The sequence below is a fragment of the Lycorma delicatula genome, chromosome 13 (genome assembly GCF_047948215.1).
Source record: "Lycorma delicatula isolate Av1 chromosome 13, ASM4794821v1, whole genome shotgun sequence".
Classification (NCBI taxonomy): Eukaryota; Metazoa; Arthropoda; class Insecta; order Hemiptera; family Fulgoridae; genus Lycorma; species Lycorma delicatula.
The window spans coordinates 3,902,002-3,918,791 of record NC_134467.1 but is presented as its reverse complement, the minus strand read 5'-3'; the positions used below and the strand labels follow the sequence as shown (position 1 = coordinate 3,918,791).

At 31.3% G+C, this 16,790-nt stretch overlaps 1 protein-coding gene across 1 annotated transcript in view; it reads left to right on the top strand.

Annotated features, from left to right (window-relative positions):
- The first annotated feature begins 1,059 nt into the window (after window positions 1–1,059).
- LOC142333763 (uncharacterized) overlaps window positions 1,060–16,790 on the top strand; it is a 148,785-nt gene continuing 133,054 nt past the window's right edge. The window contains exons 1-2 of the mRNA XM_075381255.1: window positions 1,060–1,186; window positions 6,389–6,690. Of these exons, the coding sequence (XP_075237370.1) occupies window positions 1,185–1,186; window positions 6,389–6,690 (304 nt within the window). The 5' untranslated portion in view covers window positions 1,060–1,184. The remainder of the gene's footprint in view (window positions 1,187–6,388; window positions 6,691–16,790) is intronic.

Sequence of the window (16,790 nt, the reverse complement as noted above, 5' to 3'; positions counted from 1 at the left end):
GGTGTTGGCGTTTTCGGTCAACAGCTTTTGGTTCCATCTGTCGTCTTTCTTGTCTCTTGGAACTTATCGTACAGCCACTTGGTGGAGGACTTGTTTAGCGAATCCACTCCGTACTTTTCCGTGAAGGAATTCTGGGTCTGGGCATAACATCTAATGTGTTGGGAGACTATGAATATTCTGAGCTGCATTGTGTAACCCATTTTTCCTCGATTAAAATTGCAACAAAAAATGGAAACATTCTACCATAAGGTTTGCGTCACTTTTTGAACACTCTGTATTTGAAAAGTATAACACCAAATAAAATTTTATAAATAAATTTACCACCAAAAAAAAAAATTATGTGTAATTTTGAAAGTTAATAGTTTTTACGGAGAAATTATTTTTATTTCACTTATTTTTTTTTCTATTTTGTGTAATAGGTTGTGACAGATTTAGATTTAATTATATAATATTAATATAATTTTATTTTATTAATGTAATAATAAAAAAGTAGACAATTATTCTTTTCTTTATTAACTCCATGTTCAGACTATGATTAATAATAAAAAATTGGCTTATTTATTTATGTTTTCATGGTTCACTGGAACAAAATAATACAATTACACTTAGTTTCTCGTGTGTATATATATATATATATATATATATTATGTGTAATAATTTTATCTATAAGACAATTGCGGAGTAAATGCCTTACAGTTATAGTTATTTGAATTATGATAACGATTGTGATATCTTTTCATTTTTTATTATTATTTTTATTAATAGGCTTTATTACATTCATTTGTTTTCAGATTTTGATAACATAACTTTATTAATACTACGTTCCAAATAATTATTTTGTTGAATTCTATAATTCGTATAAGTTAAGACAAATTCTTTAAATATTTCTTGTCGTTTTTGAATGTTTTATTTATTATTTGTAATAAATAATTACCTACATTTAAAATAATTTTTAATGCTCCTTTTTATGAATAATTATATAGCGTTTGATATAATTTATTTTTTTTTAAGTGTGTGGTATAAAAATACTTTTAACTTCAGTGTTTGTTTTTTTAATGTCTATCTTATATATTGTAAAAATGTAGCGACTATTAATTTATTGTTTATGTAAAATTAATCGTAATTAATTGTGCAGTTCAGTTCAGTTGTTTTTTTGTGTGTATATCTATCTATTTTGTTAAAATATGTAAGTATTCAATTTTATCTGTATTACAATAAGTATAATATATTATATTAAAATATTATAATTAAATGAGCTTTTGTGTATTTTTTAATTTTTAAATATAAATTAAATGTTATTGTTCACATTTGCGGCTATTAATTTTAAAGCACGTATACCTCATGTCATTTGGTGTTGCTCCAATATATCCTTTGGATTATGGTTGCATAACAATGAACAGATTTTTCTTTGTCGATTAAATTTTTTTTAAATTTAGACTTATTTTAAATCGACAGTAGATTAAGAATCAATAAATTATCGGTGATGATTTTTAATTTGGCACCGACCGTTTTAAAAACCTAAATTAAAGTAAGAATTGGAAAAAAATTATTTTTTTAAAAAATTTGTTATATTCTTTTTTTTAAATAAAAATTTTATTTTATTTAAATTTATTATGATGGGTTTTAAAAGACCACCCTCAGACTGGTGTTGTAACAAAAATTAAATTATATTACTTTTTATGCAATTAATTCTTTATGCATATCTTTTATGTTATTAAATAGCATCAATATTCTGTATGTGGGCTGCAGAGCAATCATTGTGCCAAATTTCATCAGAATTGGTCCATTCAGTCTGGAGAGATCAAGTAAAAATAGACCGATTTACATATACGTAAAGTCATATCTATGTACATACAACCTTTCAAGGTTTTTCAACACTAAAATTGTGTTTTTTGCTTAGAATGGAATTATAAAGATGTCATGCTGTAAAAAAACTCTGACATAGAAAATTTAAGCCGATCAGCTAACTTTCATTTAAATACAACTTACTATTTTTTTTAAAAGGTATGATTTATTGTTATGCAAAATTTATTTTTTTTAAATGAAAGTGAAATATTAATCCTGCTATACTTTAAAATGAATTCTTTAACAAGTATTGTAAACTAATTTTGTCGCTCACACACCAAACATAATTAGGTTCCTGACATTTTTGTCACTGCTAGTCAAAAGTGAGAATCGTGCATACCATTTATTTTGAATAACAACCAAACCAAATTTATTTAAATTTAACCACAACATAATGGTTTCACTAACTTCTGTGAATATCTCCTCCGACTGGTGCTGCTATTTTCCACTCTGGCATCAGCAATTTCTTAACTATTTAAATATTTATTTAGGATGCGTTAAAAAAATACACATAGATTAAAATTTTTGCTGTTCGCTTAGTATATTACTGTGTGTTTGTATGTTTCATAATGCTTGAGTGTGGTTTTTTTGACAGTTATTAAACGTCTACAATCTGTTACCTTGTTACAATGAATAGATGTTTTGAATGTCTACAACTGACTTGGAAGAAGAGAAAGCTCAATAGCAATTAATGCCTCTATACTCTATATAAAGTCTTAAAGTCTATATAAAGTCTTGTATCAATGTTTTATTCTGACTGGCACTCTTTAACAGCTGCCGTCAATGGTAGTGAAATGAAATTTTTATAGTGTATGAATAAGCCATTTTTTTATAGTGTATGATAGCCACGACTGGATGTCAAACCTAGAAACTCTGAATGAAAAAACTACCCATCTGCCGCAGAGATTGGTGTAGTATAATGTTTAATTTTTTTTGTTTGATATTTTTCAGTACCCAATTTCAAACTACTTTACTATGGAATTTATAATGATTCAGAATACATTTATTCTAAGTATACATTAATTTATGCATTTATAAAGAATTATGTAATCAACATTTTAATGTTTCATCATTGAGACTTGAAAATGTGGATAATTAAAAAACCTCTAGGGTTATCACTTTTTTTTGGCTGATAGCAGTTTATTTTCTCTGTTCTATTTTGTAACAGTCATGAAAGTAAAAAAGTTAGATGTAACTTAAAATAATTTCATCACCCAGCACTTTTTGCTTATTTAAAAGTGAAATGAGTCTGTCAAAAATTATTATAAAGATGTTATTTCATAAAAACTTAATTGTGTTTAAATTTTACATTACTTTTGAGCCATAATTATCTTTAAATTTCCATATTACTAAAAATAAAACAATTCTTTCAGATTAATAGAATTTGATTTTTTTAAAGCTTTTGGAGCTAATTAATTGTTATCAGAGTCTTTATTACAGTATTAGGTTATACACTTGGCGTTGCTCAGGGTCACCATTTCTTCAGAGGCCTGTCCATTTCTTTTTTAGAAAAATTGTCACTAACTTTCCACAACAAACATAAATCTCCTTTGGATTCCTTCTTGTTGAAGACACTTAATACTCTTACAAACGTACAATATATAAATAACTAATGTAACCGTACAAATTTGTACAAATGTGCAATATACATTCAAATAAATACAGCTTTCAATTTACAACACAACAGAGTTCAAGGGTGCAACAACTTTACTAATCCATTGCTTGGCTGTAAATAATATTTTTTGTCTTTCCTTCTTGTTCCAAAATGCACTAATATTAAAAAATATTCAAGAATGATGTAGAATGCTCCAAAATGTTCAAAAAACTTATATAATATTCTAAAAATTTCCAAAATGTAAAAGTATTTGAAAATATTCTAGAATATTCCCAAATGTTGCAGATTTTTAACCTTTTATAATGTTTTAAACATTATAAAAAACCCCCTCACTAATCCCACAGCAGTTGTTGTAGGAATGTTTAACACTCGCAGCATTTTTGTTCAGTTAGTAAGTAATAATTTTCTCAAGTTGGTTGAAATCAGTCCTGTGGTTTAGGAGTAGATATGGAACAAACATATGTACGTACAATGACTTATTTATATTAAGATCTATTTGAATGTTGTTAATCACACGCTGTTTAGAAAGATAAAGTTAAGTATATAATTAATTAAATAATCTATTTTTGTAAGATTTGCTTGATTATATCAGTCGTACACTGGTTTGAGAGATGTTTTCAGGCCATTGAGTGTCAAAGGAGAAGATGTTGCATGAACAACAAGTTTTCCAGACTTGTCACTTAGTGATTATTTTCTCTGGGGGTATATCTAGAGTCAGTGTTCATCGGTTGACCTAGTTACATTAAAAACCCAAAGCTTCTCTACAAGAAGAAATCAGAGTAATCCCAGACAACTTGGTGCAAGAAACAATATAAACTTGGTACAAAAGGGCATAGAAAATGGTGAGGATGTTTGTCTGATATGTTATTTAAAAAATGAAGTTATACCAATATATTGCACAATATATGCTGTATTAAAAAATACTTAGGTGAATTATATTTTATATTTATTATTTCACTTTTAAAATCAGGTTCTTGTGACTCATATGTGAATATGTATATATATATATATATATATATATATATATATTTTACTGAAATTAATGTGTTTTATTTATAAAAACTGCAATAGTTAGCAGCACTCATATAATAAATTAACACACAAATTTCATTATTTAAAATTTTTAATATGCAGTTAAAAATATTTCAATCATGACTGAGGATGCAGGATCCTGAAAAAGTACTTTCATGGTAAAATTAAGTTAAGATATGTTTTATCTTAATATTCTGTAGGTGGTTTATACTAATAGAATTAAATATATATATATATATATATATACAGGTATAGGTATAGGTTTAACATCCATCAGTTTACTGATGGATGTTAAAGGTAAGCTAAAAAATGGTTTAAAGCATTCAAACTTTTATAAGTGGATCAATTAATGTTACCAATTTTCATTACAGCAGGAGATTAGTGGAAGTTTTGACTGATGCTTTGCAAAATTGCAGATTTTATTAGGTAATTGGGAAATTCTTGAAAATTGTGTATTGGGATTGTTCATTCCATTATCCATAATAAGCTGAATTACCATAAAACATTTTCAAGGTTGATTCGATAATAGTTGATTAAGAATCACAAAGATACTGGAATTCAGATTTCTGTGAAACTTAAACAACAGTTTTTAGCAGACGATTTTTTTTAGATCACAATAAATTTTAATGAAGCTCATTTTGATCTGAAATCTGAATGTCAATATGTGGAACAGAAACATCCGAGTTTGCCCGTCAGAGAAAAATTCAAAACCTATGCATCAGCTGGTAAAGTGTTGCTAACAGTCTATTGGGATTAAAAAGGCCCAAATTATTGTGCTTATTTGAAAAAAACAAAATACAATTCGTTTTTTCAACATCAGGAATTGCAGTGACACATTGTTCAATTTTGCTCTACAATTCTGGAACAGTATGAGGATGAGTTTTTTTACCGGCATCTTTAAGGTATTCTCACAAGAAAAAGTCAGGAAGATAAATCAGAAGACCAAGGGAATACAAGCCCTTTGAAATCACTTGTCTCTGAAAACACTGTTCCAAGAAAGTCATAGTGTTGTTGACTGTATGAGCTGTAGCATTGTCCTGCTGAAACCACATGTACTTTAGCGGTCTGCAGGAATTGTGTTTATAAATTGTTGCACCATCTGTATGTAGCGCTTACCATTCACTGTGCCGTGAAAGAATGTCATGAAGATTTGCCTACATGACATTACACACCAAACACCCACTTTTTTCTGTGCAGAGCATACTCGTGCAGCTGATGTAGATTTTCTGTCCACCCAATGCGTGAATTCTGTGCATTCACATATCCATCAAAGTGGAATCAGACCGAAACAAACCATCGAGTTCTTCCCCATCTGAAGTTACAGATGACATGAACCACTGACAGAAAACTACACGTTTTCCGGTGTCTGAAGGTATCAACTCGTGAATAACACGAATTCTATACAGATGCATCTTTAAACACTTGTACGATGCCATGTGGGCATTATCAGTGCAGAGACCAGACTGGTAGATAGGCATTGCACAGACTCAGACTTAATGGGACTAAAAGAATATGCAGCTTGCATGTCGATCAACTTTCCTCTTTTAATACTTTTGGCTGCATCTGTTGCATTTCCTGTCTCTTGGAACTTTTCTTACAGTCGTTTGATGGAGGACTTGTTTGGTGCATCTATACCTTACTTTTTTGTGAAGCCATTCTGGGTGTGGGCATAACTGGCTCATCTAATGTATCGAGAGACAATGAGTATTTTCTGCTGCATTGTGTAACCCATTTTTCCTATTGTAACAAAAGAAGGAAACATTTTTCCATTAAGTTGCATCAATTTTTGAACACTGTATTATTCATCGCTTAATTGTGTAGTTATATAAATTGTAATTTAATTTAGTTATTAATGTTTTACATTTGTTATTCTTTTCTTTTTTTTTTTTTTGTTAGGAACATCCATTCTACCGATACTCCTGATGGTTTATTTTTATTGCAGTTTCCAATAACGTTCATTAACTACAGTAAGAAATATAATAGTGAAGCCAATCTATTTGATAGTAAAAATTTTAACGAAAATTATATCAGCCGTGATGACAAGGATGATAATGGTGACAGAGATGTTGACAGTGTAAAAAATGAAAGTAAAATTAATCAGTTGTTTAATAAAGTATCGCAAACAATAAACGAGTGGAAAATTAAATACGGTTCATCAAGATTATTTGGAGAGAGCTCCTTTCCTAAGCACAACTGTGGTAAGTTTATTTTTTAATCGCATTATTTAAATGCATGTGTAAATAAATTAATTATTTTGATTAGCTTATTTATTATGGTTCTTTACATACTTATTGCCAGTCTTTGAATCTACATTCTTTAAATTGTGCATGACTCATGAATCCGCATTGTATTTTTATTTATTATTTTGCAGCTTTTCCCTTTAAGATTATTTATCCCGATAGATTCTTTTGTTTTTTCCTAAGTCGTTTACCTAAGGAACACTTCAACAAGATTTCTCTTTTCAAGATGTAGATCTGTAATGTATCAAAGCTATAAAATGGCTGGATTGTAAAAGTGGAATAATAGAGAAAAACGTGCAAGAAACACAGGATAAATTATTATAAAATAAAACACAGTAAACTGTTCAGAAAGTAATCGATTATATTTACAACTTATATCACCACTCTATCAAATGTCAACTTTAAATTATTATCTAATAAAATATTTTATATATGCAATGGCTAAAATTATGGCGTTCAAAGGAACAGAACCGGTACGATCGAAAGTTATATTTAACAACACTGCCTTTGAACAGGTGAATTGTTTTAACCGTTTGGAATGTATTCTCTCCTTTACTATGGATGAAGACATTCTGAATAAAACTAACAGATTTTGAAGTGTTTGTGGGATTATAAAAATTTAAGGAAATTGCTAAGAAAGAAACTGACAAAGTTGTACAAGACCATCGCTCTATGTACTCTGATAAATGGCTTTGAGGCTTGGGAATTCAGCTCTATACAGGCCATCCAAATGGATTTCTTAGGAGTCTTAACTAACAAGAAGGGATAAAATACCCGATAAGGATGTTAGAAGAGACTTCAATATTACTACTGTAATTGATGTGATAAACTAGAGAGACCGATGGAAGAAACATGTAAGAAGAATGTAGGATTCCAGAATTCCCAAACTATGCTATTCTAGGAAGGAGCGAGAGAGGACTGAGGAAGCGCTGAAAGGCCAGAACTGGTCTATGATGTATACCGTATTATGGAATGTTGATGATATCTTATACTCCATAATACAATGATAATTTCATAAATTTCTGCAATATTTATACAGATTTGATTAAATATTATTTAAAAAAATAAAAATCAATGAAACTGAAAATAAATTATGTTAAAAGATTAAGTAGAACTCATTAATATTTAAAAAACTAAAAAAATTTATTTATTCTGGGAAGTTAAGGTGATTCAAGTTTGTATATATAGATCTAAGGGTAAAGTCAGCGTGGGAAATCTATTTTAAGATGATTTTGATATTAGGGGCTCAAAGAGAGAGATGCGCTTTCTCCTCCTTTGTTTAATTTTACATCAAATTATGTCAGCAGAAAAATTGTCGAAAAATTGAAACCTGTAAATAAATATTTAGAAAATTAAATATGTAACATCATCTCAGTGTTTATATTTATAAATAATTACTAAAAATATATTCTGTTTATTATTAAGGGAGCCGTTTCAAAAAATATGTATTTCATACAAAACGTTTAAATGTTATCTGTTTTAATTCTTTCCCCAAAAATGATTTACTTAATTAAATCCATACTAAAAAAAAGAAATGTTTAATGTAAAGGAGAGCAGAGTTAATATTTTATTGTAATCTTTTTTCTGTAATGTTAAATCCAAGTCTGTAAAAAAATTTATTTTTTGTCAAGAGGGGAATGGCCTGCCACTGAATGTTTAAAATTTCAACCGGAAAAAAAATCAGATAGTAGTTTCATTTTACAAAATTGTTGTATATCTTTGTCCGGGGTATCATAACTGTAGCAGTTATAGGAGATCTGACGGAAGAAAACAGCTCTGAAAAATGGTATTTCCATTCCCAAGAATAACAAGCATCCCTTATCAGAATTACTAATAAAAATGAAGAATGATAGAGTTTCATATGTAAATGATATGGTCTTCAGATTTCACCACCAGATCTTTATTTATGGAGTAATTTGAATAATACTGTTTTCAAGAACAACTCACACGCATTAGATGTATTAAAAGAAAATATTGAGGGTGTAACATTTTTAACATCAGTGCAGCAACTCTAAGGAAAATTGCACTGAATGTAAAGAAACCGGTTGATGTCTGCATCAACGTTCAAGGTGAACATTTTGTACAATTATTGTGTCGTGCAAATGGAAAAAAAAATTTTAATTTAGTCTAAATAAATTACGTTTGTCGTTAAATAAATGTGGTTTGTTTTACGTGTGAGTCAGTGATTATGAACCGCCTGCGTACATAATACACTATTACACAACAGAAAGATGTACATTAATTAATGCTTTATTTTTTGCCGTAAATAGACGTGATAAATGTAAAATATCATAATAGTGAAGGTACAGGTCAGAAATGCTTTCTCTGATAACCATAAGGTTCATTATTTAAGCTATTCCCGTTTTTGAATATATATAACGAAGTTGCATTTATATTTTTGAATATCATTTGTATTTTTATGGATGGGCGCTCGGCATATTAATGATATGTAACATTATATTTGGTTTAGTGGAGAAAGCTACAGGAAACCGTTTTATTCCTCATTTTTCTGTTAAGCCTGGTATGGGAAACTAGTTGCTCTTGAAAACGGTTGAGCTTTTTCTTTCTGGGTTATGATTTACGCATTACATTTGTTTTAGATTATTTGTCCGATTCTTTCTTACGATGTGCATTAAACGTCTGAGATAATAGTAAAATTAGTTTAGGTCATTCTTTTTTGGGAGTAATGATGTTCGTTTTAAATGTTCATCCTGCGGTGAATGAAGTGAAAGTGCCGTTTATAGAGCTGAAATTATACATTTCGTTGCGATAAGCATGATGACGTGCAGAAACATGTTAAGTTCAGTGAAGAAGAAAATGGGAAACCGCTTCACTCCTCATTTTATTATAAGCTGTCGTGAGGAAAGGTTGTTATCTTTACAATACCAGTTTCCCAGTATCAAAGTGATTTGTGACTCGTCAGGTCGCATATAAATCATTTCGGTTGAAGCCTCTAACATACATGATATATATATATATATATTTCAAGAATTAATTCTTTCAATAAATTCTCGTGAAGAAATATGATTTTTTTATATATTTCTATAATTTACGTCATCGCTACCGATGGGAGAAATTAAATCTATTAATTACGTTGTTGGCGGGAAAACTTAGATCAGATTATTAACGAGGACGTGACCTATGTAAAAAAAAATGAATTGTGTGTACATTCAAAGTTACCACGATCCAGTTGTCAAACATGTTAACGGACGGTAGATGAATCGTTCAAATTTTACGTCGATGAACATTATTAGGTTAATGACACAACTGTTTTGACCGAATAGATAAACGAGTCGATACATCCATTCATTTGTTCTTGAATATAACAAACCGGTTGACGCATTTACCGTCAAGATCTAGCGGTGAGCGCTGCCTGGCGGCTTTCTAACAGAATCGTACCCGAATCCATTTTTTTTATTTCGATTATTTATTTTTATTTCATCTTTTTATATCATCAATTTTTTTTTTAAGATTATAGTTTTTAACTATATTATTTGAGGGTACTTTTTAGTAATTTAATTAAATTACAGTAAACGGGAAAAATTAACTGGTAACTGTTACATCAGCAAATTTATTTTTAATAATCGTGTTGACATTTGAATATAGTATTATTTATTTGTTGCTGGTTTATTTCAGCTTTTTAGTGTGTGTGTGTGTGTATGCATGGGTGCACCACACACACACACACAAAGAGAGAATAAATAGTACAGTTTTGATTATTTAATGGGAAATTTATTTTACATCAAGATTACTGCTGTAAAATAAAAAAACATTTTTACTACGCGAAACAGGTTAATATGAATAATTTTAGCTGAAAAAGCAAAACAATTGCATACAAACACACACACATACACTCAAAGAATATTTATGTATGTGATGGAGGAAGCGGGATGTATTGATATGTTGTCAGACTGCTGTATTATTTATTTGATGAGAACTATTTAACAAAGAGATACGCGTTTAAAATACACTGTTGCCATTTATTATTTTCCCGGCTTTTGTGTTAGTTTGTATAACAAAGGGAAACTTTCGCTGACGGTCGAAAAACAGACCTTCCTTTGATTTTCGTATTTCTTTTGTCATTTTGGTGTTAAAAATAATACATTTCAGGCCGTCTTCCGTTATCCTCACGCCACACCTTTTTATCGATGAATTTTTGCGATGTTTAATAATAATTTACAAATAACTGTTAAACGATCAAATTAATTTATTAACAAAAATTTATTTTTTAATTATAAGATATTTTGTTTTTACATTTATACTATAAGTGACGTGTTTGTAAAAAGAATATTATAATATGAAAATCACAATTTGTGACTTATTATACGGCCCAAAAGGCGGCACTGTCTTCCAGAACGTATCGGAATGGAACGGACCGGACCATCTACTTCTGCTTTACGACACCGGGGAAATTCCCATAAAAGTCACATCGTTCACATATCGATCGCTAACAACAACGGTTATTATTTAACAATTAATTCACGCGTATCTCCCGCAAGTAATCCCTGTAATCAACAGACGTATCGCGGTTAACTTCTAGTTCGCGTTAACAGAATTTACCCGACATTTCGAAACCCTACGATTATAAATATAACAATATTTTGTCCGGACTAAGTTCGGAACGGTTGCAACCGCGCATTCAGAGGCGGTTTAACGTGAATTCGTCATTCCTTGCTGTTATGACGTCATCGTTTCCGGTTATCCGAAATCTTTAAAACCGCTTCGCGTCCGCGATTACATAAATTATTTGCCGCCAAAATACCCGTAATTCTGGAACATACGAACGTAGATATTTTTTTCGCACGAGTTTATTTAGTAAAAACGAAATATATTGCCGGAAACATCTATTAAGGAGAAAAAAAAGTGAATTCGGTAACAGTAGGAACCTTTCTTTCTTTCTTTTTCCTGTTTAGCCTCCGGTAACTACCGTTTAGATAATTCTTCAGAGGATGAATGAGGATGATATGTATGAGTGTAAATGAAGTGTTAGTCTTGTACATTCTCAGTTCGACCATTCCTAAGATGTGTGGTTAATTGAAACCCAACCACCAAAGAACACCGGTATCCACGATCTAGTTAACTTAACGCGGTATCACTGTGAGACCGGATAAATAAAAAGGATCGATCGTTTAGCAAGCGTCAACTCGTGAAATGAACAATTAGAAACATGTCGGTCGGCGCATCACCAAATATAAGTCGCTCTTTTAATATAGTATAATATAATACCTTTAATTCTTTTGTAAAAGTACTGAAAGTCATTTATTCATCGATAACGACTGGCGGGAAGATAATGGCGTACTGCCGCGACAGAATAACTATAAATAAAAAGTATACCGTGGATCGATTTTGGTTATCGGGATTTTCAAAAATGTGGACTGTTTTCTGTAAAAAAAAAAAAACACAAGGATACAGGCCATTGGCCTGTATTTTTATTAATATTTCTGGGCCGCTCGATAGAAATTCTTCGAAAATGGCAAAATATTTTTCTATATATGGAGCGTTGATGGAATTAAATTACGGATGAAATTTAATTCAGGGTGATTTTCACATTTAAAAAATTTTTAATTTTTGTGTTGCGTTCGTAGAAAATTGAGCTTTTAGTACGATAAAAGTACTGAAATTATTTAAAATTTGAAAATTCATCCGTATCAAGTATTACCCGACTTAACAATTTTAAACGTTTAAATTTTTAAAATAATTTTCGGTACTCGTTTTTCAATTTTTCGCTATATTAAAAAGCTTTTTGGTGGCTGTGGAGCAAGGGGTTAAAGGTTTGTACTTTTTTAATAGTAATTTTCTCGAAATACAATATAATTTTGAGGATAAAATAACATTTGGTTAAGAACCCAACGTATTTTACTAAGAATTTTGATCGTTTTTTCTCAATTTTAACTTGAATATTGCATAATGTTTACGGTAAAAACGTTTTGATCTTTCTCAATTGAACTGTAAATATTGCATAATTTTAAATCGTTAATATTTAAAGCCGTATGAGGCGTATTTGAAATGAAAATCTGTCACGGGCATTTCTTGAAAAATTATGTAACCTTTGTCGGAATTTTTTTCTTATGAGTTCAATTTTGTAACGCATGAAAAAATTCGTAGCTTGATTGGGATTCGAACCCGGAACTTTCATGTTGAATGGTAAACACACGGAAATTCGCATTTTACTTTATATTTCAGAGACAGTTCAACTTATAATGGAGAAATCTTTGAGTGGTAGGCTGCGCATTGGGGGAGGTTATATATATATATATATATATATATTATAGATCTTTTATAAACTGACCATTTATTGTAACATGCGTGTCTATAAAATAATGAAATAAAAATACAAAATAAGAAGAAACTTATATATATGTATATCTAGCTGAAGGGCGTGCCGTAGGAACGCCCGCCGCAGCTAGGCCTCCGGGCGACGTCTCGGAATGGAATTATTAGGTATCCAAAATTGATTACCTTTTATGTAAAATTTTTTTTTTTAATGTTGAAATGTATAAATTTAATTCTAAAGATTGATACTAACGAATCGGTAATCTCCGCTAGCGATCGGTACATTCCGGTGCCTACTTTTTGGCTGTGGTTCATTATTTTATAAAGAAAAACAATCACAAATAGATAAAAAATATGTAAAAAAAAATTTAAAACACCACTCTTAAATTAAACGCACTAAAATGTAAAAAATAATTTTAGGACGGTATCTCAGAATAGATTTGACGACAAGTTTTGATGGGTGATATATAAGATTATGTGAAAGTCACAGCTTCAAATTAAAAATTTGATGTTTTTGCCAATTTCTTCATGTACGTGATGAATAGCTAAAGAGTGGGGTGCCGCAGCATCATGAAAGCTTGTCAAATCCGTGCTGAGATACCGTCCTAAAATTATTTTTTACATTTTAGTGCGTTTAATTTAAGAGTGGTGTTTTAAAAACATTTTTACGTATTTTTTATTTTCTACCTTTTAGTGCATTTAATATGAGTGGGTTTTTGGAAAGTTTTTTTACATATTTTTTATTTTGTACTTTTTAGTCTTCATAATTTTATAATTTATAGCCGCGCTAGCGCGCAGGTTGGAGCGTATTTAGCGAAAGATCGGATCGGTACGTTTTATGACGGGTGAGTCTAATCAAAACATAGGGCTAAACAATTTAATTTAAATCTATTAAACAGATAGCGCTTGACCTGCCGATACATACGCCGTTTGAATCGTTTAAATCAAACTAGTGGTTGTCGAGATATTACGGTGGCACCCCATCGCACCCCCCTCCATTTCAGAACGGCGCCCCGGGGGCGCTTGAAAATATCATCATCCGACGGGTACCGCTGAGAGCGGATTGGGTTTTATAAGGGGGAGTCAAACAATTTTTGATCGGGTTAAAAAGTACTAAATTTTTCCAAAACCTCGATATGTAATAATACAACAAGAATACACCTGGCCACCACGACACGTTCTAACGAATCGGGATTTTCGGTACATTCCGGTGCTAAGCTAGGAGGGACGCACAAACAGACACACATTCAAATGCCGTTTAGTAGGGTAGGATAAACGAGTCTTTTAGAAAAAAAAATTTTTTTGTGATGTCTTTAGCAGAAACACGTATTTAAATTATTAAAGTGGATCGAAAAAATCGTCAAAACTGTACAGTTGACAATTTTTTGTACGATTCTAAAGTTAAAATCCTAGCAAAAGTTAGTCGCTTTTGTATGGATTTGAGTTCGAAGGTGGATGTCGGTGTATTTTTGTGGTCGGGGTTCAATTAACCTCACGTCTCGGAACGCGTCGGCCTGAGTTCGTACAAGACTACAGGTCGTGCATATCATCCTTATCTTATTGTACCGTGCGCTTATCGTTCAGTAATTGAACAGATTGTTGCCGGCCTCCGTGGCGCGAGTGGTAGCGTCTCCGCCTTTCATCCGGAGGTCCCGGGTTCGAATCCCTGTCAGGCATGGGATTTTTACTTACGCTATAAATCACTCATCTCATCCTCTGAAGAACGCCTAACGGTGGATCAGGTGATTCAAAAGATTGCAAAACACACCGGGTCGGTCTAGTGGTGAACGCGTCTTCCCAAATCAGCCGATTTGGAAGTCTAGAGTTCCAGCGTTCAAGTCCTAGTAAAGGCAGTTACTTTTACACGGATCTGAATACTAGATCGTGGATACGGGTGTTCTTTGGCGGTCGGGTTTCAATTAACCACACATCTCAGAAACGGTCGAACTGAGACTGTACAAGACTACACTTCATTTACACTCGTACATATCATCCTCATTCATTCTTTAAGTAATACGTAACGGTGATTCCCGGAGGATAAACAGGAAAAAATTGAACAGATTTCGACAAAAAATATTAGGAAAATAAACATTAAAAAAAAAATTATACGTATCTCGACTATTTTATCGACAGGTTTGAATAAATGAGGTGTTATTTTGTTCACAATAAAAGGCGTAACATTTTATCTAATAAAACGTAATTCGATGAAACTAATATTTACGTGGCTATTTACGATTACACAATTTAAATCGCTTAAATTTTCAAATTGTGAAAGATTAAATCTTTACATTACATCTGGATCTTTTCTCAAAGTAAAGCTTTTTACGGTGGACGGTGGAAAATTAAGAGAGATAACAACATATTTAGAGTACTTCACACTCTAAATATGTTACGACAAGTCTTATACATTAAAATACAACCGTTTCAACAAATACTGAATTTACCATTAAAATAAAATTAACAGCCAACTAGGAAGTGTAAATCCGTACAAATTACAATAAAAAAGATAATGTATTGAAAGAAATTAGACGACTAAGAAAATTAACATAAAGTAAAATAAACAATAGAATAAGATAAAAATAAAAATCCAATCCAGAAACATGAAAATCAAAAGGCTCGCGCTTTAAAACCTTATTTTTTGTGTATATTCGTACACGTTGTCCCGTAAATATCTAATATATTTACTCCAGTTAATCCCTTTCATTCAACAGACTGTTTCAGCGTCGCTTAAAATTAAAATTCCCGTACAATCTTTTTTCCGAATCCCCCTCAAAATGACACACGTATCCGTAAATGCACATTTTCTTCCTATCCCTCAGTACTTAATTACCGATTCGTCTTTCCTTTCCCGAATAAACAGTCGGTGGTAATATTGGGCGTTTGACTTTAAAAACCGTTATAAGATTTATGCTGTAATCGACTCTAAATTAATTAATTTCTTTCCCCGAGGTTTAAAGTTAATTTATTATGAAATTGCGCTTTATTTTTCCTAACTATCCATTTCATCCTTAATATTGTTAAAACCTTAAAACCTAAAACTACACTCTAAAACCAAAGCTGAATTTATATTTAAAAACTTTTAAATATTTCCGAATCCTGTACCGACAGTCGTTTTACCGTCTCTATTTTTGTAAACTTACACGACGGTCTCGCTGGAAAATATATAATAGTCTGTATGTATATTTTAAATGCGTTTTCAAGGTCTTGGAAAAACATTAATCGACTCCGTTCTCTAAATACAAAACATACTTTGGCGTACATCTCGGTGCTTCTATTACATTTTGCAGTAGCCGTCGTCACTTGTTTTCTACCCGCCGCTACTTCCTTCGTACATTCCCAAATCTCAGCCTTGTACCGAGCGATTCACGAAGGTTGTAACAAACTTTCGGAACGCGCTGTGCTGGCGAAAATAAAAAAGAAAGTTTATATAAACATCGGTTCGTTAGCGACTGTCGGCTGGCGAAAGAGTTTGTCCTGATTTTTGCGTCTTCGGTAAAATTAAGCCGGACTGTAACTCTTGGAAGAAAATTAAGGGGTAAATTGAGCGGTTATATATGAGATCTGACCAGGAAAATTAAAAAAAAGGGTCATAAAACTGTAATTCTAATAGTTTTCCAGAAATCTGGGATAAATGCAAAAGATCGGAACCGATAAAAACACTATTTAACGTTTGGGGTAAGATAACTTCGTTAAATGGATGATAAGCGCATAACGTTTTAAACAAAACTTGCAGAGAATTTGATCCCGACAAAAAAGGTCTGTTTTAAAGTACATAGAAACTAAAT